The 16,913-nt window shown below is 36.9% G+C and overlaps 1 protein-coding gene across 1 annotated transcript in view; it reads left to right on the top strand.

The window, feature by feature from the left end:
- ANAPC1 (anaphase promoting complex subunit 1) overlaps window positions 1-16,913 on the top strand; it is a 101,513-nt gene that overhangs the window by 46,924 nt on the left and 37,676 nt on the right. Inside the window, exons 22-30 of the mRNA XM_007470217.1 lie at window positions 1,719-1,797; window positions 2,196-2,232; window positions 2,313-2,383; window positions 4,305-4,483; window positions 6,775-6,989; window positions 8,392-8,510; window positions 10,936-11,207; window positions 13,523-13,757; window positions 15,868-15,959. Coding sequence (XP_007470279.1) covers window positions 1,719-1,797; window positions 2,196-2,232; window positions 2,313-2,383; window positions 4,305-4,483; window positions 6,775-6,989; window positions 8,392-8,510; window positions 10,936-11,207; window positions 13,523-13,757; window positions 15,868-15,959 — 1,299 coding nt within the window. The remainder of the gene's footprint in view (window positions 1-1,718; window positions 1,798-2,195; window positions 2,233-2,312; window positions 2,384-4,304; window positions 4,484-6,774; window positions 6,990-8,391; window positions 8,511-10,935; window positions 11,208-13,522; window positions 13,758-15,867; window positions 15,960-16,913) is intronic.

Raw genomic sequence — 16,913 nt, 5'->3', positions numbered from 1 at the left:
AAAAAAAAAAAAAAAAAAAAAAAAATTAATTCATTTTGTTAATACATAGTTAATCCAAGATCAGACCTTCAAATAGAACCGGAGGGTGGTGGCAAAGGTGAGTTCCTTCACACTCCTTTCTCTTGGTCCCCCTACTGGAGTAGCCTGCCTACAGGTCTTTTGTGGACCTTTCTGGAGATGAAGCCTTCCCAGACTTAGAGGAGAACCAGATCTTTTGTCTCCTCTCCCAGATGTCACTGGAGTATGTGAATGTCCTTGCTCCCCACCCATCTTTTCCTTTACTCTGCATTCTGCTTTGCTTCATGTTGAGAAAGGCTTCAGAACCCGCTGTGGCTCTGAAATTGACACGCAGAATGGTAATTCTGCTTTTTTTAAAAAAAAATGCTGATAAAATATGCATAACATAATATTTATTATTTTAACTATTTTTTTTTTAAATTTAATTAATTAATTTATTTATGGCTGTGTTGGGTCTTCGTTTCTGTGCGAGGGCTTACTCTAGTTGTGGCCAGCGGAGGCCACTCTTCATCGCGGTGCGCGGGCCTCTCATTATCACTCCCTCTCTTATTGCGGAGCACAGGCTCCAGACGCGCAGGCTCAGTAATTGTGGCTCACGGGCCCAGTTGCTCCGTGGCATGTGGGATCTTCCCGGACTGGGGCACGAACCCGTGTCCCCTGCATTGGCAGGCGGACTCTCAACCACTGCGCCACCAGGGAAGCCCCTATTTTAACTATTTTTAAGTGTACAATTCAGTGGTGTTAAATACATTCACAATGTATTAAGAGCAGCTTAATCCCAGAACTTTTTCATTCCTTGCTGCTTGTGTGGAAACATTCAGGTGAAATCACCAGATTTATTGATCCTGTCCAACTCTGCTGAAATGGGTTAGACTCAGTGTTATATCTATCCAAAAGGGAGCTAGAGAAATGTGAATAAGCCAGAGTTGTTCAGCCTCCAACTTAAATAATAGTAGTCGATTTGTAGATATTCATATTATATCTTTGTTAGATATGATGTCAGCTAGCTTTAGGAATATATCATTTGCAGTGCTTATATTGGTTTAGAATGTAGGACTTGAAGATCCTCCAGCATTGTGCTGAAACTTTAATAAGACCATGCTGCTACTTTCTTTCAGAAAAAAAAAAAAAGCTGCAAGCGTAGATCTTAGTGGTAGTAGCAAGTATTCAAACGAGAACTTTGAAGGCTGAAGCAGAGAAGGGTTAGGCCTAGAGGGGTAGAGAGTTAGGGTGTACTTCACCAAAAATGACCTAAATATCAATCAGTTTATAAGTAGATAAACAAAGGTTGGTACATCTGTATAATGGAATACTCGTCAGCAGTAAAAAGAAACAAACTACTGATACATGCAGTAACGTGGATGAATCTCAAAGGAGTGCTGAGTTAAAGAAGTAGGGCACAGAAGCCTACATGTTCTATGACTCCATGTGCGTGACATTGTAGAGTAGGCAAAATTTAGGGAGAGAAAAAAGATGCGTTGTTTCCACTGCTTGGTGTAGGGGAGGGAGTGGATTGACTCCAGGGGGCACCAGGGAACTTTTTAGTGTGATGCAGGCATTCTGTATCGTGACTGTGGTAGTGGTTATATGATTGTATAACATTTGTCAAAACACAGAGCTGTACGTTTAAAGTGGGTGAATTTTCCTATATGTAATTATGCCCCAGTAGTTTAAAAAATGTTAACTTTCTCCTTATGCAGAGTATTGCACTCTACATACTTGGTGATGAAAGTTCTGTTTCTGATGAATCCTCACAGTATTTATCCAGAATAAATATAGGTAAGTCAGTCTAATGTTAAGCTTCCCCAAACAAATTTTTATAGATGTTGATATCAGAGTTGAAATAAAAAAAATTAAAAATTTTCTAAGTGTACTTTAGAGGCCATGTCTTGCTTCATTTTAGAGGTGACATAATTGCACCGTTTTAGTCTGGAGTCCACATCTGACTTTTAGAGACCAAGTTTGCTTAAAATCTAACAAATTTTACATTTTCATTGTGTCTAAAAAGGACTGTTTTAGCCCCAGGGAAATGATTATACTTTCCAGCCTGCCAGAGTACTGCTTATTATTTTTTAGCAGTTGTTTTTTTAATGGATTTTTATTTGCAAATGTTTTCTACATGTTATGTGTTTTCTTTACCAGGATAACTATCAAAATAAAGTTTCGTTTCGTTTCAGTCCCACAGAAGCCACAAGCGGAGCAAGAGGAGAACAGGTGACTTTTATTCAGATGTGCTTTTACACAATCTGTCTGATAACTTCATGTTTAATAACTGCATGTTTGCTCTCTTACAGGTCTAGTTTCAGGCATTCTACATCAGCTTCTAGTCTAGCTGAGAGATTAGTCGTCTGGATGACTAATGTAGGTAAGGTGGTCTTTGTTACTTTTCATGTGTCTTTGAAAGCCTTTCCCTGGGCTCTCCTTCCTAAGTAGGCCCTGCATCCTCAGAGCTCACTAGAGCTGGAAGGCGTGAGAAAGGGAGGGCCTCTTGCTCTACAGAAGGATCCCACAGGATGGAGATGATGGCCCATCAAGCCACCCTTCCTTTCCCTGACAGTCTCACAGCTTCCCTATACTAATATCTGGGCTATCAGAAATGAGTATTTCTGGCAAAATCTAAAAGTAATGTGTAAATATTTCAGGGTATGCTTTTGAATGATACAGGCCAGGGATTTTATGCACCAAGAGGCAGATTCACCTGGGACAAGGGAAAGGAAGGAAAAGAGTTTATTCTCTCTTCCTAAGCCTGTGCCTTTAGGTTTTAAGCTGAGTAAAATACTAAAGTTTCCTATAAAAGTGAACTAAAATTTTTTAAAAATATTACTGATATGAAAATGTAGAAAAGGAGAATGTTATAGAGTAGTATGTTAGAAGGTAATGCTTTAATGAATATTACAGGATGTTTCTGAATTCTTATTTAGGGAATGTTCTAAATGACTTAGTTTTTCACTGTTCTTTTTTGTATGCTTCCTTGACAATTCCAATAATTGTCATATAGTATTACAGATGTGATACTTATGCTGAAAAATATGAGTTCTATTCATTTGTATATTACATAGTATTTAATAAAAGTGTTATTCTCAAATAAGGTAACATTTTAACCTCAATAATTAATCAACTTTCTATATTAATAAATAATGTATAATATTATAAAATTTAGAAAATTATTACAGAAGAAATTAATTAACCTGAGAAGAAATTAAAAAATTTCATTTTTTAAATGAAATATGGTATACATATAAGAGTGTATAAAATGTATTTAGAGAATAATAATAAAATGAACATTGATGTCCTGGTGACCCACCATTAGAAATAAAACATTGCCAGTGTAGTAGAAAGCCCTGTGGAGCTACTCCTGCATGGCCTCCCTTTCTCATACACCCATCGCTGGAGGTCAACTTCCTGTACCGTACCCTACCTAAATTTTGTATTACCTTCTGTCATTTTTTTTTGAGTTTTATCACTTCATATATTGCTTAGTGTTGTATGTTTTTTAACTTTATGTAAATAGATATAAACTTTTTTTTTACTATCTTACTTTCTTCACTCAATATTATTACTTAAAGACTCATCCATGTTGACTCATGTAGCAGAAGATCATTCATTTTCACTGCTGTATGATCTACTGCTTGAATATATCACAACTTATTTATCCATTCTATTGATGATAGCAATTGGGCTTTTTCCTCCCTTCCCTTTTTTGCCATAATGAAACATTACTAATGAATATTTTAATGCTTATGTCCCGGTGCCATGTGCACAACTTTCTGTATGTCTGTTGATGGACCGTAGGGGTGGACCTAACTCTACGTGCTGAATGTTTTCTAAAGTGGTTGGAGCCGTATACACCACCACTGGCTGTGGAAGAGAATTACTGTTGCTCTACATAGTTACCAACACTTGGTATCGATTGACTTTAATATGTGTCTGTCAAATGAGTGTGAACTTTTATTTTCTAGTGGTTTTAATTTACATTTCCCTGATCACTCATTGGATAGAGCATCTTTTCATATGTTTATTGACCATTTGTGTTTCCTCTTAGGGAAATGTCTTTTTGTCCTTTGTGTTTTTCCTATTGGATTGTTTGTCTTTTTCTTAAAGTTTTCAGGAATTTTTTGTTTAAAACAAAATTTTATACTCATCCCTGACGTCAAGACACTGATAGTATGATGAATAAAATCAGTTTCTTGCTTATTTGTTAGGATAGAGTTTACTAACTTCACTCAGAATAATTGGGACAGTGGTAAGTCTAAGTGAAAAATTTTCTCCCTTCCTTTCACCACAAGGTTTCGCTTTAAGAGACTTGGAAACCCTTCCCTTTGGAATTGCTCTTCCCATCAGAGATGCGATTTATCACTGTCGGGAGCAGCCTGCTTCAGACTGGCCAGAAGCTGTTTGCCTCTTGATTGGACGTCAGGATCTTTCCAAGCAGGCCTGTGAAGGAAACTTGCCCAAAGGGAAATCTGTGAGTATCAATCTGGAAAGTCCATATTCAGATTTAGCCTCAATAAAGTCAGAGTAGAAATGTTCTCCGTTTTCCCTTAAGTCTTTTTGCAAGTGTATATATCAGATTATCTTTTATATTATATGCTAGATACGGTTTAAAATTGGACAAATCTTATTAATTGTAAATCGAACATGGGAACAGATTTTGTGAATGCTCTGTTTTGCCTGGACCTTTCTGTGCCTTGAGTCAGGACAAGTGCCGAGTCAGTAGAGCAGCTACCGTGACTGATTCCCTGCTTGGACCATGTTAGTAATTAACTACTTTGTAATTATTATGTGGAAATAGGGAGAGCACATAATGTCCTGAATTTGAATAAATTATAACTATTTTCTCCTTCATATTTTTTGATGTGTTACATTTCTTAAATTTAACCTTTTACATAGGTGTAAATATATCTTTAATCACATAACACTGAAGCCCCAGGAAAAAGGTTTTTTTGCAGGGGGGCACTAAAGTTGTTTAGAAGCTGTCTTAATGTTATCCCTTCTCAAACGGTGCCCTTCATCAATGTTCAAATCTGTTTTTTTAAGAATGGGTCCTAAGACCCTACACATAGAAGGTGAAATATATCGTTATCCTCCTTTCTTTTTAAAATCAGCCTCTTTTAAAACTTAAAAATGGAACTTTTAAAACTTCTTCTAGAACTCCAGTTAACTTAAAAAGAAATGGTAGCACTGCATTCACTCTAAGGATCAAGGAGGATTCAGGGATGGTTATTCCACCCCTGGTGAATCACCCCTGGTGACTTTGGTACTTTATGTCTCTGAGAAAACAGTGCAGATTTGGCTCATCTCTTATTAACCTTTGAACCAACACATAATAATCAATTAATAATCAATAACTGTTCATAATCCACGTTAGATCTTAGGCTATTAACGCTTCTTCAGAGACTGTTATCAAAATTTATTCCCAACATCAGAGTTGTATAATGGATCTGTGACAGAAGCAGTTTCCTTGGGGGATCCCATCTCCAGCAGGGTTGTACCAGCACATCTGTCTTTTAATCTGTACTGAAATAACAACTCTTAGTTGAATTCGTATTTGGCTTGTTTTAAACAGAAAACCAAATTTTTTTGCTAATAATATGGTTATCTTTACCTTGGCCAAGAGAAGTCTTTAGCATTTATAGACCTCTTTTATTACTGTGAATGAGAACATCGTTAGCACTAAAGCCAAATGGTATTGATAATTATTCATTTATATTTATATGTCATTTTAAGTAATTCTGGCTAAATTAAATTTGTTCATTTATTTGAGGTTACATTTTATAACTCGTCTCAAATTTATCAGCTATTTGGGTCTGTATCTTATTGCTAACTCACCTATTAGAATGTAGCTTCTTTTGAAATTAGATATTCCATAGGAATTATAATAAATTTTTATCAACTAAAGTCAGACTGATTATCTAGTCATATCTACCTTTATTCTTTTTTCAGGCTAATGTTGCTTCCACATTAAATGTTGCAGAACTTTAGCATTTCACCTAGGAGTTAATCTTTTGTGAAAGGAGTTAAAACTCTGAGAGAAAATGAGATTTCTGCCATTAACATCTATCTTAAAGTCTGACTGAATTATTTGGACTGGGAAGGCTCATAGTAAAGTACATGCTGAGCTTATGAGGACAGAATGATAAGCAAGGAATTAACTCTCCTCACTTGTTTTGCTTCATTTAATCCCTTTCCTTTTAAGAAATATAGTTGGAACATACTTAGGGAAAAAAAAAGTGAAAACCAACCATGATTTATTCTACTTAAAGCACAGAAGTGAGAAAGTGTTGTCAGACCTCCTCCAGCCCTTGGTTTATATCCTTCCAGGTTGTTTTCTTCTGCTTCTATTAATTAAAGACAGTATTTAAATTGGTGTTGGTTCTTTAGTGTGTGGGGTTAATATTCCATTTGCAGCAATTTGTGTCCTTTTTGGAATATTTAGGATATAGTTAGAGTTTTACAGTTTATTTAGAATATATCTTTCAATGGAATCAGCCTCCCGACTATTGTCGTAAGTTGAAAGCTTTCCCCTTGGCTCAGTAAAGAACGTTTCCAAGTGGGCAATATAATTATACTTAAAAAAAAAAGATTTTAGGATAGAGTCCCAGTATGTATTGGGAACCCAAGCCAGCCCTGCTTTGGAATATATTTTTTCTCTGCACTGACGTAGACTTGGTACCTCATCCTGTGTATCCTCATGTTCAGTAAGTGTGTGTTGGATGGTTTTTAAATTAGTATATTACAACCTAGTCTGTTACTCAGGTGCTCTCATCAGATGTTCCTTCAGGAACAGAAACTGAGGAGGAAGATGATGGCATGAATGACATGAATCAGGAGGTGATGTCACTAATATGGAGTGAAGACTTAAGGGTGCAGGATGTGCGAAGGCTTCTTCAGAGTGCGCATCCTGTCCGCGTCAATGTGGTGCAGTACCCAGAGCTCAGTGACCACGAGTTCATTGAGGAAAAAGAGAACAGGTAAAGGAGAACCTTAACTGCTGTAATTTAAGTAAAAATTTAAAGAAAAAATTAAGTACTGCCTCATTTTGTTCAACTGTAAGAATAGGCATGCCTGTAGCATTCACACTTCACAGAGTTTCTCTGGGAATCAGGTGGGTCATTTCTGCACGGTGCTTAGAACACTGCCCAGCACATAGTATAGTAAAGCTCTATGCAGTCAGCGATTATCATCTGAGGTCATTGATTGGATGATGCTGAGTTGTTTTTGTACCTTTTACTATTTCTGAAGTCAGATTATGTCTTTCAATCTGTAGGTGTTTGTAGGTGTTATGGTTTAAATGGCAGTGTTTTTTCTTTTTTAGTACCTCATGAAATAGTGCTGCATCTTAAAATCAGTGGCATCTTAAATGGAAGGGGGGGATATACTGTTTTTGTTCTCACTATTATAATTTTGTAGATTATGTATAATGTTTCTGCTAAACATGTTATGGAATGTAGTCTGCTGGCCTGATTCTAAATTTCCCTGATTTTAAATTAATGTGGAGCAGTGTTCCCAGAGAATCTTAGGACAGCAAAATTTTCCACACCAATGAACTGGAAAAGCAGCTATATATATTTACAGTTAGGGAGAGAGGGTGCTTGTGAATAACTTTGTCTGCAGAGAGAATTTCAGCCTCTGGTTAGCCTCAGAAGGAGGAGGGCTGTTTCTCTGTCTTCAGATATAACTTGTGTTAAGTGTTTCCTGGTTATGAATGCCCCTGCTTCCATTTATTTTAACATAGAAACAAATTAAAAAGTAGTGTATTAGTTTCAAAGTATAGCCTGTAGAAGCCATTTTAACCTTGAACATAGTTGACATATAGTGCTATTAGTCCTAGAAGTCCTTACCATCAAGTAAATGAAACTCCTGTGTTTCCTGGAGACACCATGAAATCCACTGACCTCCAAAACAGGGACTTCCTTTTTTACCTTGTGTGCACCCATGGAGGTGGCACTTCGGCTATATTCACAAAAAGGATGAGAGGAGGATCCCAGCTAAACTGATAACAGCACAATGAGGAAACCCAACAAATATATTTTCCTCTGAGAGGGTTAGCATCGTTTAAGTAGAATTATAGGTTTTACTTTTTGAATACTTAGGGAGAGTTGGCTTGGTTTATAGAACAGCTGGTTTTAATTCAAAGCAAATATGAAACAGAAGAAAGAAATGTGTCTCCCCTTTAGAGTTTCTGATGGGAGTAAGAGTATTAAAATGAGAACAACTGTGTTTAGATGACTCACTCAAGACTTTGTATGGATTTACTTTGATGTGGCTTCATCTTACACAGCACTGCTGCTTTTGAAATACTTGCCTACAGATTACATTCCAGTTTTTTTTGTTTAAAATTTTTTCACATGTTGGTTTTAATTTTAATTATAGATTGCTCCAGTTGTGTCAGCGAACTATGGCTCTTCCAGTAGGACGGGGAATGTTTACCTTGTTTTCATACCATCCTGTTCCAACGGAGCCATTGCCTATTCCTAAGTTGAATTTGACTGGTATGTTAAATTCTGGGCTCAGTGAGAAAGGAAAATGGGTGTATGTTTAGTGGAGTTGTTTTGAATCATTGTAGTTAAAACCAAAGAAGTGCTCTATCCCCCGTGATTTTAAATATTGTTAATAGCTACTGTAGTGGTTATTGTTAATAGCTACTGTAGTGGTTATCAAAGCTCAAATAGCAAATCAAATTAAACATTGAGGGAAGTGGAATATAGCCCATTACTAAATTTTGTTTTTAATGAGACCATTTCAAGATACAAAAAGGCACTTGGGGAAGTTTAGAAAGATACTATTGATTGGTGAGATTTTTAAACTTTAAATAATCTTAAAGTCAATATGTAAAAATATTTAGTCTTAAAATGTCTTGTTATGTCTTAGTATGAATAGATGATGCTTGTACAAAAACAAGAAAATATACTAAGCAAAAAGAAAAATGGTCACTCATAGTAGTCCCAACTTGTTAGAGTTCACTAGTGTTAAATAACACTTTGGTTTATTTGTTTCCCAATTTAATTTCTCCATTTATAATTTTATATTTGTTTATCAGAAAATTTAAACCTGTTTTAGAAATTGTTTTTAAAAATTTACTATATAGTGAGTGAGCATCCTTTTATGTCTAGCATATATATGTGTACAATTATGTATATGTATTTTATACACATTTTTAATCAACAACTTCATTTTTATATGCTCCAGAATATTTCGCTTAATGGAATATAGTTTATATAAACCACCTGGTATTTTTGGAAATTATTGTTTTTTGCCATTACAAACGTATTGTTGGATTATATTTATCTTTTATCTTATCAGCAAGATTTTAAGACTGATGTAACATATTGTCAAATTTCCCTTCTGGTTGGTTACATGAGGTTTTACTTCTGCCAGATATGTGTACTTGTTTCCCAGCGTTACTGATTATAATGGGTTTTATAGTGCACATCCACCTGATCTGGTTTGAATGTATACTAAATGTGACAGTTGTATACAGTTGAAATTGTTATTGAAAATCCCTTAAAGTATATAGTATATGTGACCCGTACAAAACGTTATGTATGATACATACAGTAGTGTATAGGATGTAGTATATGCAAATACCATTCCACCATATTTTAAGTTACATAATTAAAAAACCCAGGGTCCCACTGAGATTTGTAAAGAGCTTGTGTTTTTAGCAGCATGCAGAGAATGAGATCGACTAGTGAAGAACACATTCCCGTATCCTATATCACACCTTTTCTGGAGCCGTAATCTCATTGACAGACACAGCAAACAGAGTTACCTTCAGTATTTTAATTGTTCTCTCTCTTAGAGATAAAACAGCTATGGCAGAATCAGAACAATTAGTGAATCTTGATGGACTTACTGTATTTAGAATATTTATTTTAAATAGTCAGCCATGACTTGAGCTAATACAGAATATTAAAAATATAGAGATAATTCAGTATTTGCAGGTATGCAGTGTAGTCAAAACACTCAAGAAAAGGCATTCAAAGAGAACATAGCATCATGAACATTTAATTTATACTGTTCTTAAATAAGTTGACCACAAATTTAAATTTAGTGAATACTCTTTTATGGTTCACTGGGTAACTCAAGTGTATAAAATGTTTTTTATATAGGTATCTCTGAATGCAATTTGGCATTTTTACCAATAGCATGTAGTTAGATTTCTATATCATATAGAGAGATGTATAGATAAGAGATAGAGCAAATTTATAAAGCTCCTTGTCTTTTTTTTTTTTGCGGTATGCGGGCCTCTCACTGTTGCGGCCTCTCCTGTTGAGGAGCACAAGCTCTGGACGCGCAGGCCCAGCATCCATGGCTCACGGGCTTAGTTGCTCCGCGGCATGTGGGATCTTCCCGGACCGGGGCACGAACCCGTGTCCCCTGCATCGGCAGGCGGACTCTCAACCACTGCGCCACCAGGGAAGCCCTCCTTGTCTTTTTTAAAAATAATCATTTTTTCGTAACGTCCAGAGAAAAAGATGGGATGGCACATTTGAAATCAACATTGTTGTCAGTCACGTGTTGGAATTATTATTCATGTAGTTTGTGATGTTAATTTTCATTTTATTTTTCGGTGAGCTTCCTGCTGTTTGAAAGACAGATTTCAAAGCAGTGGGTATCCTAATCAGATCTGTACACAGTTAAATTGGTATCAGTTATCTTATTATAGTCCCATATATTTTAGCAGAAAGGACAGTGAATTATTTTATACAGTTAAGGTTTTTCCACCTTGCATCAAGTTTGACTCACATGTATAAAACTTTAAGTATGCGTAGTAACCTAACATTATTACAGGTATTATGGGGTTAAAGGTTTTGAATGTAGAAAAGTGATCTCTGTTCTCAAAGAATCTAAATGTAACAATTTTGGTTTCTGAATTTTTCTTCTCTCAATTTTAAATTTTGTTTGCCTGAATAGGGCGGGCACCCCCTCGGAACACAACAGTAGACCTGAACAGTGGCAACATCGATGTGCCTCCCAACATGACCAGCTGGGCCAGCTTCCATAATGGTGTGGCTGCCGGCCTGAAGATAGCCCCTGCCTCCCAGATCGACTCAGCCTGGATTGTCTACAATAAGCCCAAGCACGCCGAGTTAGCCAATGAGTATGCTGGCTTTCTCATGGCCCTGGGTCTGAATGGGCACCTTACCAAGCTGGCTACTCTCAATATCCATGACTACCTGACCAAGGTGAGAACTCGTGCTGCCAGCTCCTGGTGTTGTGCCTCCCCTGGGCTAATTAAAGTAGCTCCTTGTTGTTCTGTTTGCTCTTCTTCAATCTTGTACCTCTAAGTGCATTCTTCTCATAGCAGGCAGAGAAATCTTTTGAAAGTGTAAATTGGAATATATCACTTCCCTGGTCAAACTGTTCAGTGATCTTCCATTGCTCTTAATGTACATGCTAGGAGCCTGTGTGATCCTACTCACTTCCCCAGCCCTTACTTTGTGTTTCTCTTTTCCTCGCTCCCTATGCTCCAGCCATAGAGACTGCTTGTATTAGCTCCTTGGCCAACCAAACTCTTTCTCTTGGCATAAACTTTTCCACTTCTATGCCATAAAAGTTCACCCATATGAAGTACACAATTCAGTAGTTTTTATTATATTCACAGAGTTGTGCATCCATTACCACTGTTAATTTTAGAACATCTTCATCACCCCATGAAGGAACCCCCTACCTAGTAGCAGTCACTTTCCATTCCCCTTTCCCTTCAGCCCCTGGCAAACTGCTAATCTACTTGCTGTCTCTATGGATTTATCTACTGTGGACATTTCATATAAATGGAACCAAACAATATATGGTCTTTTATGACTGGCTTCTTTTGCTAATGTTTTCAAGGTTTGTCTATGTTGTACCATGTATTAGCACTTCATTCCTTTTTATTGCTGAATAGATATTCATTGTATGGATATACTGTATTTTATTTTTCCATTCATCAGTTGATGGATACTTGAATTATTACTACTTTTTGACTATTATGAATAATGTTACTATGAACATTTATGCACACATTTTTGTGTGGATGAATGTTTTCATTTCTCTTGGGTACATTCCTAGGAGTGGAATTGCTGCATCATATGGTATCTCTTTGTTTTAAAGTTTGAAGAACTACCAAATTGTTTCCCAGAGTGGCTGCACCATTTTGTAATCCCACCAGCAATACATAAGGGTTCAAATTTCTCTGCACTCTTGCCAACACTTGTTATTATCTGTCTTTTTAATTATAGTCATCCTAGTAGGTGTGAAGTAATATCTAAGTGTGGTTTTGATTTGCATTTATTTCCCTGATGGCTAATGTTATTGAACATCTTTACATGTGCTTAAGGTCATTTGTATGTCATCTTTGGAGAAATGTCTATTCAAATCCTTTGCTTATTTTCTAATTGGCTGTCTTTGTTGTTGAGTTGTAAGAGTTCCTTATGTAATCTGAATACCAGTCCATTAACAGATACATGATTTGCAAAAATTTTCTGCCGTTGTGTTGTCTTTTTCTGATGGTGTCTTTGAAGCACAAAAGTTTTAAATTTTGATGCAGTCCAGTTCATCTACTTTTTCTTTGGTTACTGTGCATTTGATGTCATATCTAAGAAGTTACTGCCTAGCACAAGATCACTTGGATTTATATCTATTACATAGATTGACACCTGTGTTTTCTTCTAAGAGTTTTTTTTTTTTACTTTTAGTTACATCTTAGTTGAAGTTAATTTTTATGTATGATATCAGGAAGGGGTCCAATTTCATTCTTTTGCAAGTGGCTGTATAGTTATCACAGCATCGCTTTTTGAAAAAACTCTTCTTTTCCCATTGAATTGTCTTGGCACCCTTGTAGTCAATTGAATATCAATGTGAGGGATTTTTTTAAAAAATCATCTCAGCGTCATTTACATGTTTTTCCCTCACCTGTCATCATTCTCTCTCACTTTGTAAATTTGAGTGCACTCCCTTCTTGCCACTTTGCCTGGCTAATTTGTACTCATTCTGTAAATTTTACTTTTTAGAGATTCTTTTTTTTTTGCGGTATGCGGGCCTCTCACTGTTGTGGCCTCTCCCGTTGCGGAGCACAGGCTCCAGACGCGCAGGCTCAGCGGCCATGGCTCACGGGCCCAGCCGCTCTGGGGCATGTGGGATCCTCCCGGACCGGGGCACGAACCCGTGTCCCCTACATTGGCAGTCGGACCCTCAACCACTGTGCCACCAGGGAAGCCCTAGAGATTCTTAATAATTGTCCAGTCTCTTCTAATCTAAAGTAGGCTCTGTTAAAATACTCTTTCATAATCTTTATACTTTTTCATTTGATGAGTTTTCAATAATATATATTTTTTGTTTAACGCTTTCCCTTCCCCAAGGGCACTAACTTCATCAGAACAAGGACCCTGTCTGTTTAGTTTGCTTATGTATTCTTGGAGCTTCTCACTGTGCCTGTCACAGTACTGGCAGGCAGTATTTTATTTAAAACTACATATTTGTTTTGGTAGTGACTTAAGTCTCATTCTATTTTCTGTCTTAGGGTCATGAGATGACAAGCATTGGACTGCTCCTTGGTGTTTCTGCTGCTAAACTAGGCACCATGGATATGTCGATTACACGGCTTCTTAGCATCCACATTCCTGCTCTCCTGCCCCCAACGTCCACAGAGCTTGATGTTCCTCACAACGTCCAAGTGGCTGCAGTGGTTGGCATCGGCCTTGTTTATCAAGGGACAGCTCATAGGCATACCGCAGAAGTCTTGTTGGCTGAAATAGGTATGGCATTAATAGTGCTGTGGTTTCGTAAGTGTAGTTTTACCATTCCACAGGAACCAAAGTAAAAATGATAGTAAGATTATAAAAATTAAGGAAAAAATAGTAGCTTTTGTGAGCATAGAATGAGCTATACTAATAAACAAAAAACTACAAAGTAATGTTTTCCAAGGCTGATGTTACTATGCAGGTTATTGGTCTGCATACTTACTTGGCCAGCCCATTATTGAGCTCCAGTGGTCCCATTTAACGAGGTAGCCTAAGGTCTTAATCACATGTGAGCATGCTGCTTATCCTGCTCTGTCTTTGCCAGACAATGTCTAGCAACGGTCTACACTTAAAATTTAAAGTTGATTGTTTTAATCCCTAAAAGCACAATGTTTATTCTATTGGACCACAACACTTCTAACAGAATGGAAGTGATTGATTCCGGCTTTACTCTATATGCTGGTGGGTATGTTCATGATAAAAGGCATTTTTTATGTTTTATCGTAAGTCTGCATTTTTTGGAAACATGTCTTACGTATTATCATCTTCTTCTGAGAAATGGAAATGCTATTAGCATTATTGGTACGTTCAGTAATTTAGATACATACCTGCATGTCTTGTTCTATCCTGTTCAGGATCTTTCTACATATATTTCAGGATAGTCACAAAATTTTCCCGGGCATGTCTGCTTCAGGCTGTAGATCTATGGGTCTGCTGCTCAGGCTCTGCTCCAAATGCCTTATTCTGGGACCCAGGCTTCTTTTATGGTGATGTCAGAAGGGCAAGAGGGAGAACCAAATAATGGAAGCGCATTTTAGGCCTTTGCTTACCTTGTGCCAGCCAGGATCCTAGTTCAAAGCCAGTCACACGTTCAGGTACAGAGGAAACTCTGTCAGGAGTGTGAATGTATTTATAACTGGCACTGTAGGGCAGTGAAGAATTGGAATCAACAGTGTAGTCAACTACAGTGATGAAATATTCACAAAACTAAAATTTTCCTGTCAGCAAAATATGTAATAGCATAAGTGATTGGTCTGAGAAACACTTATTCAGAAGATACTCAGGACTATCTGCAAGGTAATTAACATTCTTTGGCTATATCATAATGATATCTAATGGCGCCAACATTATACATATCTCACAGCCATAGTACACCTCCTTCACATTGTATACAGAGGATTTCATCTGCATTCATATGCGTATGCTCTTTTGTATAATTACAGTCAGAATGTACGTACTGTTTTTGTACTGCCCTTTTCATATATCATTGTCATAAATAGCTTTTAAAATGAATTTTATATTGTGGGATAGCTCATTGAGTTGGTTTTCTATAAATTGCCTAATCATTGTCTTATTTTCAGGACTTTTAGGTGGTTTTTAATTCTTTGCTAATTAAGCAATAAACATTACACTGATTACTTGTGTATAATTTTTTTTTCTTTTTAAAAAAATTTTTTTCCTGGGGATGAAATTCCAGGAATGTGAACTTTTTTTTTGGTGGAAGGGGTCTTTATATATAATACATTTTGCTGCCCTAAAAGGGGTGGAGTTAGAATTAGGGGGTACTTTTTAAAGTATGAATTTTGCATCCAGTCAAACTTAAAGCATTGATACAGAGAAATTCTATCATAGTAAGGCTCAGTATTGATTCAAAATAAGTGTCTGGATGCATAATATTTAACATTCTTAAAAACTTAAAGGAAGTGTCCTTCCTGTTCCTTATCAGTATTTGAACATTTTTTTTTACCACATCTGAATAGATTTGAAGCTAACAAAACAAGAACAAAAGGAAAGAAATTACAAATTGAAGTTTTTTGAGCATCCCTCCCCTTTAAAAATTTTCTCCCCTTTTTTGGTAATTTTTTTTTATTATTATAAAACTCAAGGTTTGACAGTATTTTAAAGTGATTGCTTTCATATTGGCAAATTAGAAGAACTATGTTTGGGGTTTATTTTGTGGTAAACTGATAGTTGTGGACACCATTTGTGATAACGTCAGATCTTTTTAGTGGGGTTATATTGAATCCATAGTTCTTAAGCAACTTACTAGAAAGTTAACTCTAAAACTTTTACGAGTTGGGGTTTTAAGAGGCTGGTTTGAATTGTGTTACTTTCTGTTTTATAGGACGGCCCCCTGGTCCTGAAATGGAATACTGCACGGACAGAGAGTCTTACTCTTTGGCTGCTGGCTTGGCTCTGGGCATGGTTTGCTTGGGGGTAAGCAGAGTCTGTGCCTGCAGATGCTTCGGTTACAAATTCTGCTTGTTGAGACAAGTAGCCTTGACACTTTACTCTGAATACCACTCTGCCTTACTGTGACTTAACTTACTGTGATTCTCAGCTCTTTCTTCTTTCTGGATATTTTTCAAAGTGCCAGATTTGGGAATGGAGAGAAATTGTAGTGAAGAATGGGGCTTTAAGGTTTCTTCCCCCCTAGCTTAGATATAAGTGTTCATGAATGAACTAAGGGAATGAAGTTTTTCGAAAAGAGTTCAAGACATAAGATGAAGAAATGACAGTTCACTCAGTAAGAAAACAGAAAAAAGTGAAAATGGGTGTATGATGGGGAGCCTTAAGAGTCTGTAGGACTAGAGATAAACCAGAACTCTCTTTTGGTGCCCTGGTGTTCACTAGGTATCCCAGAACGTTGCCACAATAGTAGCTCCTTTGTGACAGAATGCAGTATCATTCTGACTCCCCATCTTTAACTCCATCCAGTAGACGTAGTGTAGGGTTACCAGAGAAACATTAAATGACTGTGTCACCTGGAATGTGGGTCCTTTGAAGAACCACCAATACATTGTTATACTGAAACTGAATTACATAAAGAAAGTCGACTGTCGTTCAGGCTTTTGACTCTTCGCATTTGACACATGACCTAAAGAGGCAGATAAAACAATGGAAAAGCATCATACTGGGAATTGGGACGTGAATTCTGGTCCTCACCAGTGAGTCCTGACATCAGTTAACTACAGTATTTTCTAGTAGATAAGCAGCTCGATAGACTGTGGAACCAGACTGCCTTGTTTTATATACACTGCTGCTCCTTACTAGCTATGTAACCTTGGGCGTAATCTCTTTGTGTCTCCCTTTCCTCACCTGTAAAATAGTAGCTATTTGATCGAATTGTCTTATTAAGTAAGTTAATCCATGTTAAACATACAGAATCAT

This window comes from Lipotes vexillifer, unplaced genomic scaffold (assembly GCF_000442215.2).
Source record: "Lipotes vexillifer unplaced genomic scaffold, Lipotes_vexillifer_v1.1 scaffold1139, whole genome shotgun sequence".
Lineage (NCBI taxonomy): Eukaryota > Metazoa > Chordata > Mammalia > Artiodactyla > Lipotidae > Lipotes > Lipotes vexillifer.
This window is presented reverse-complemented; position numbering and strand designations above follow the sequence as displayed.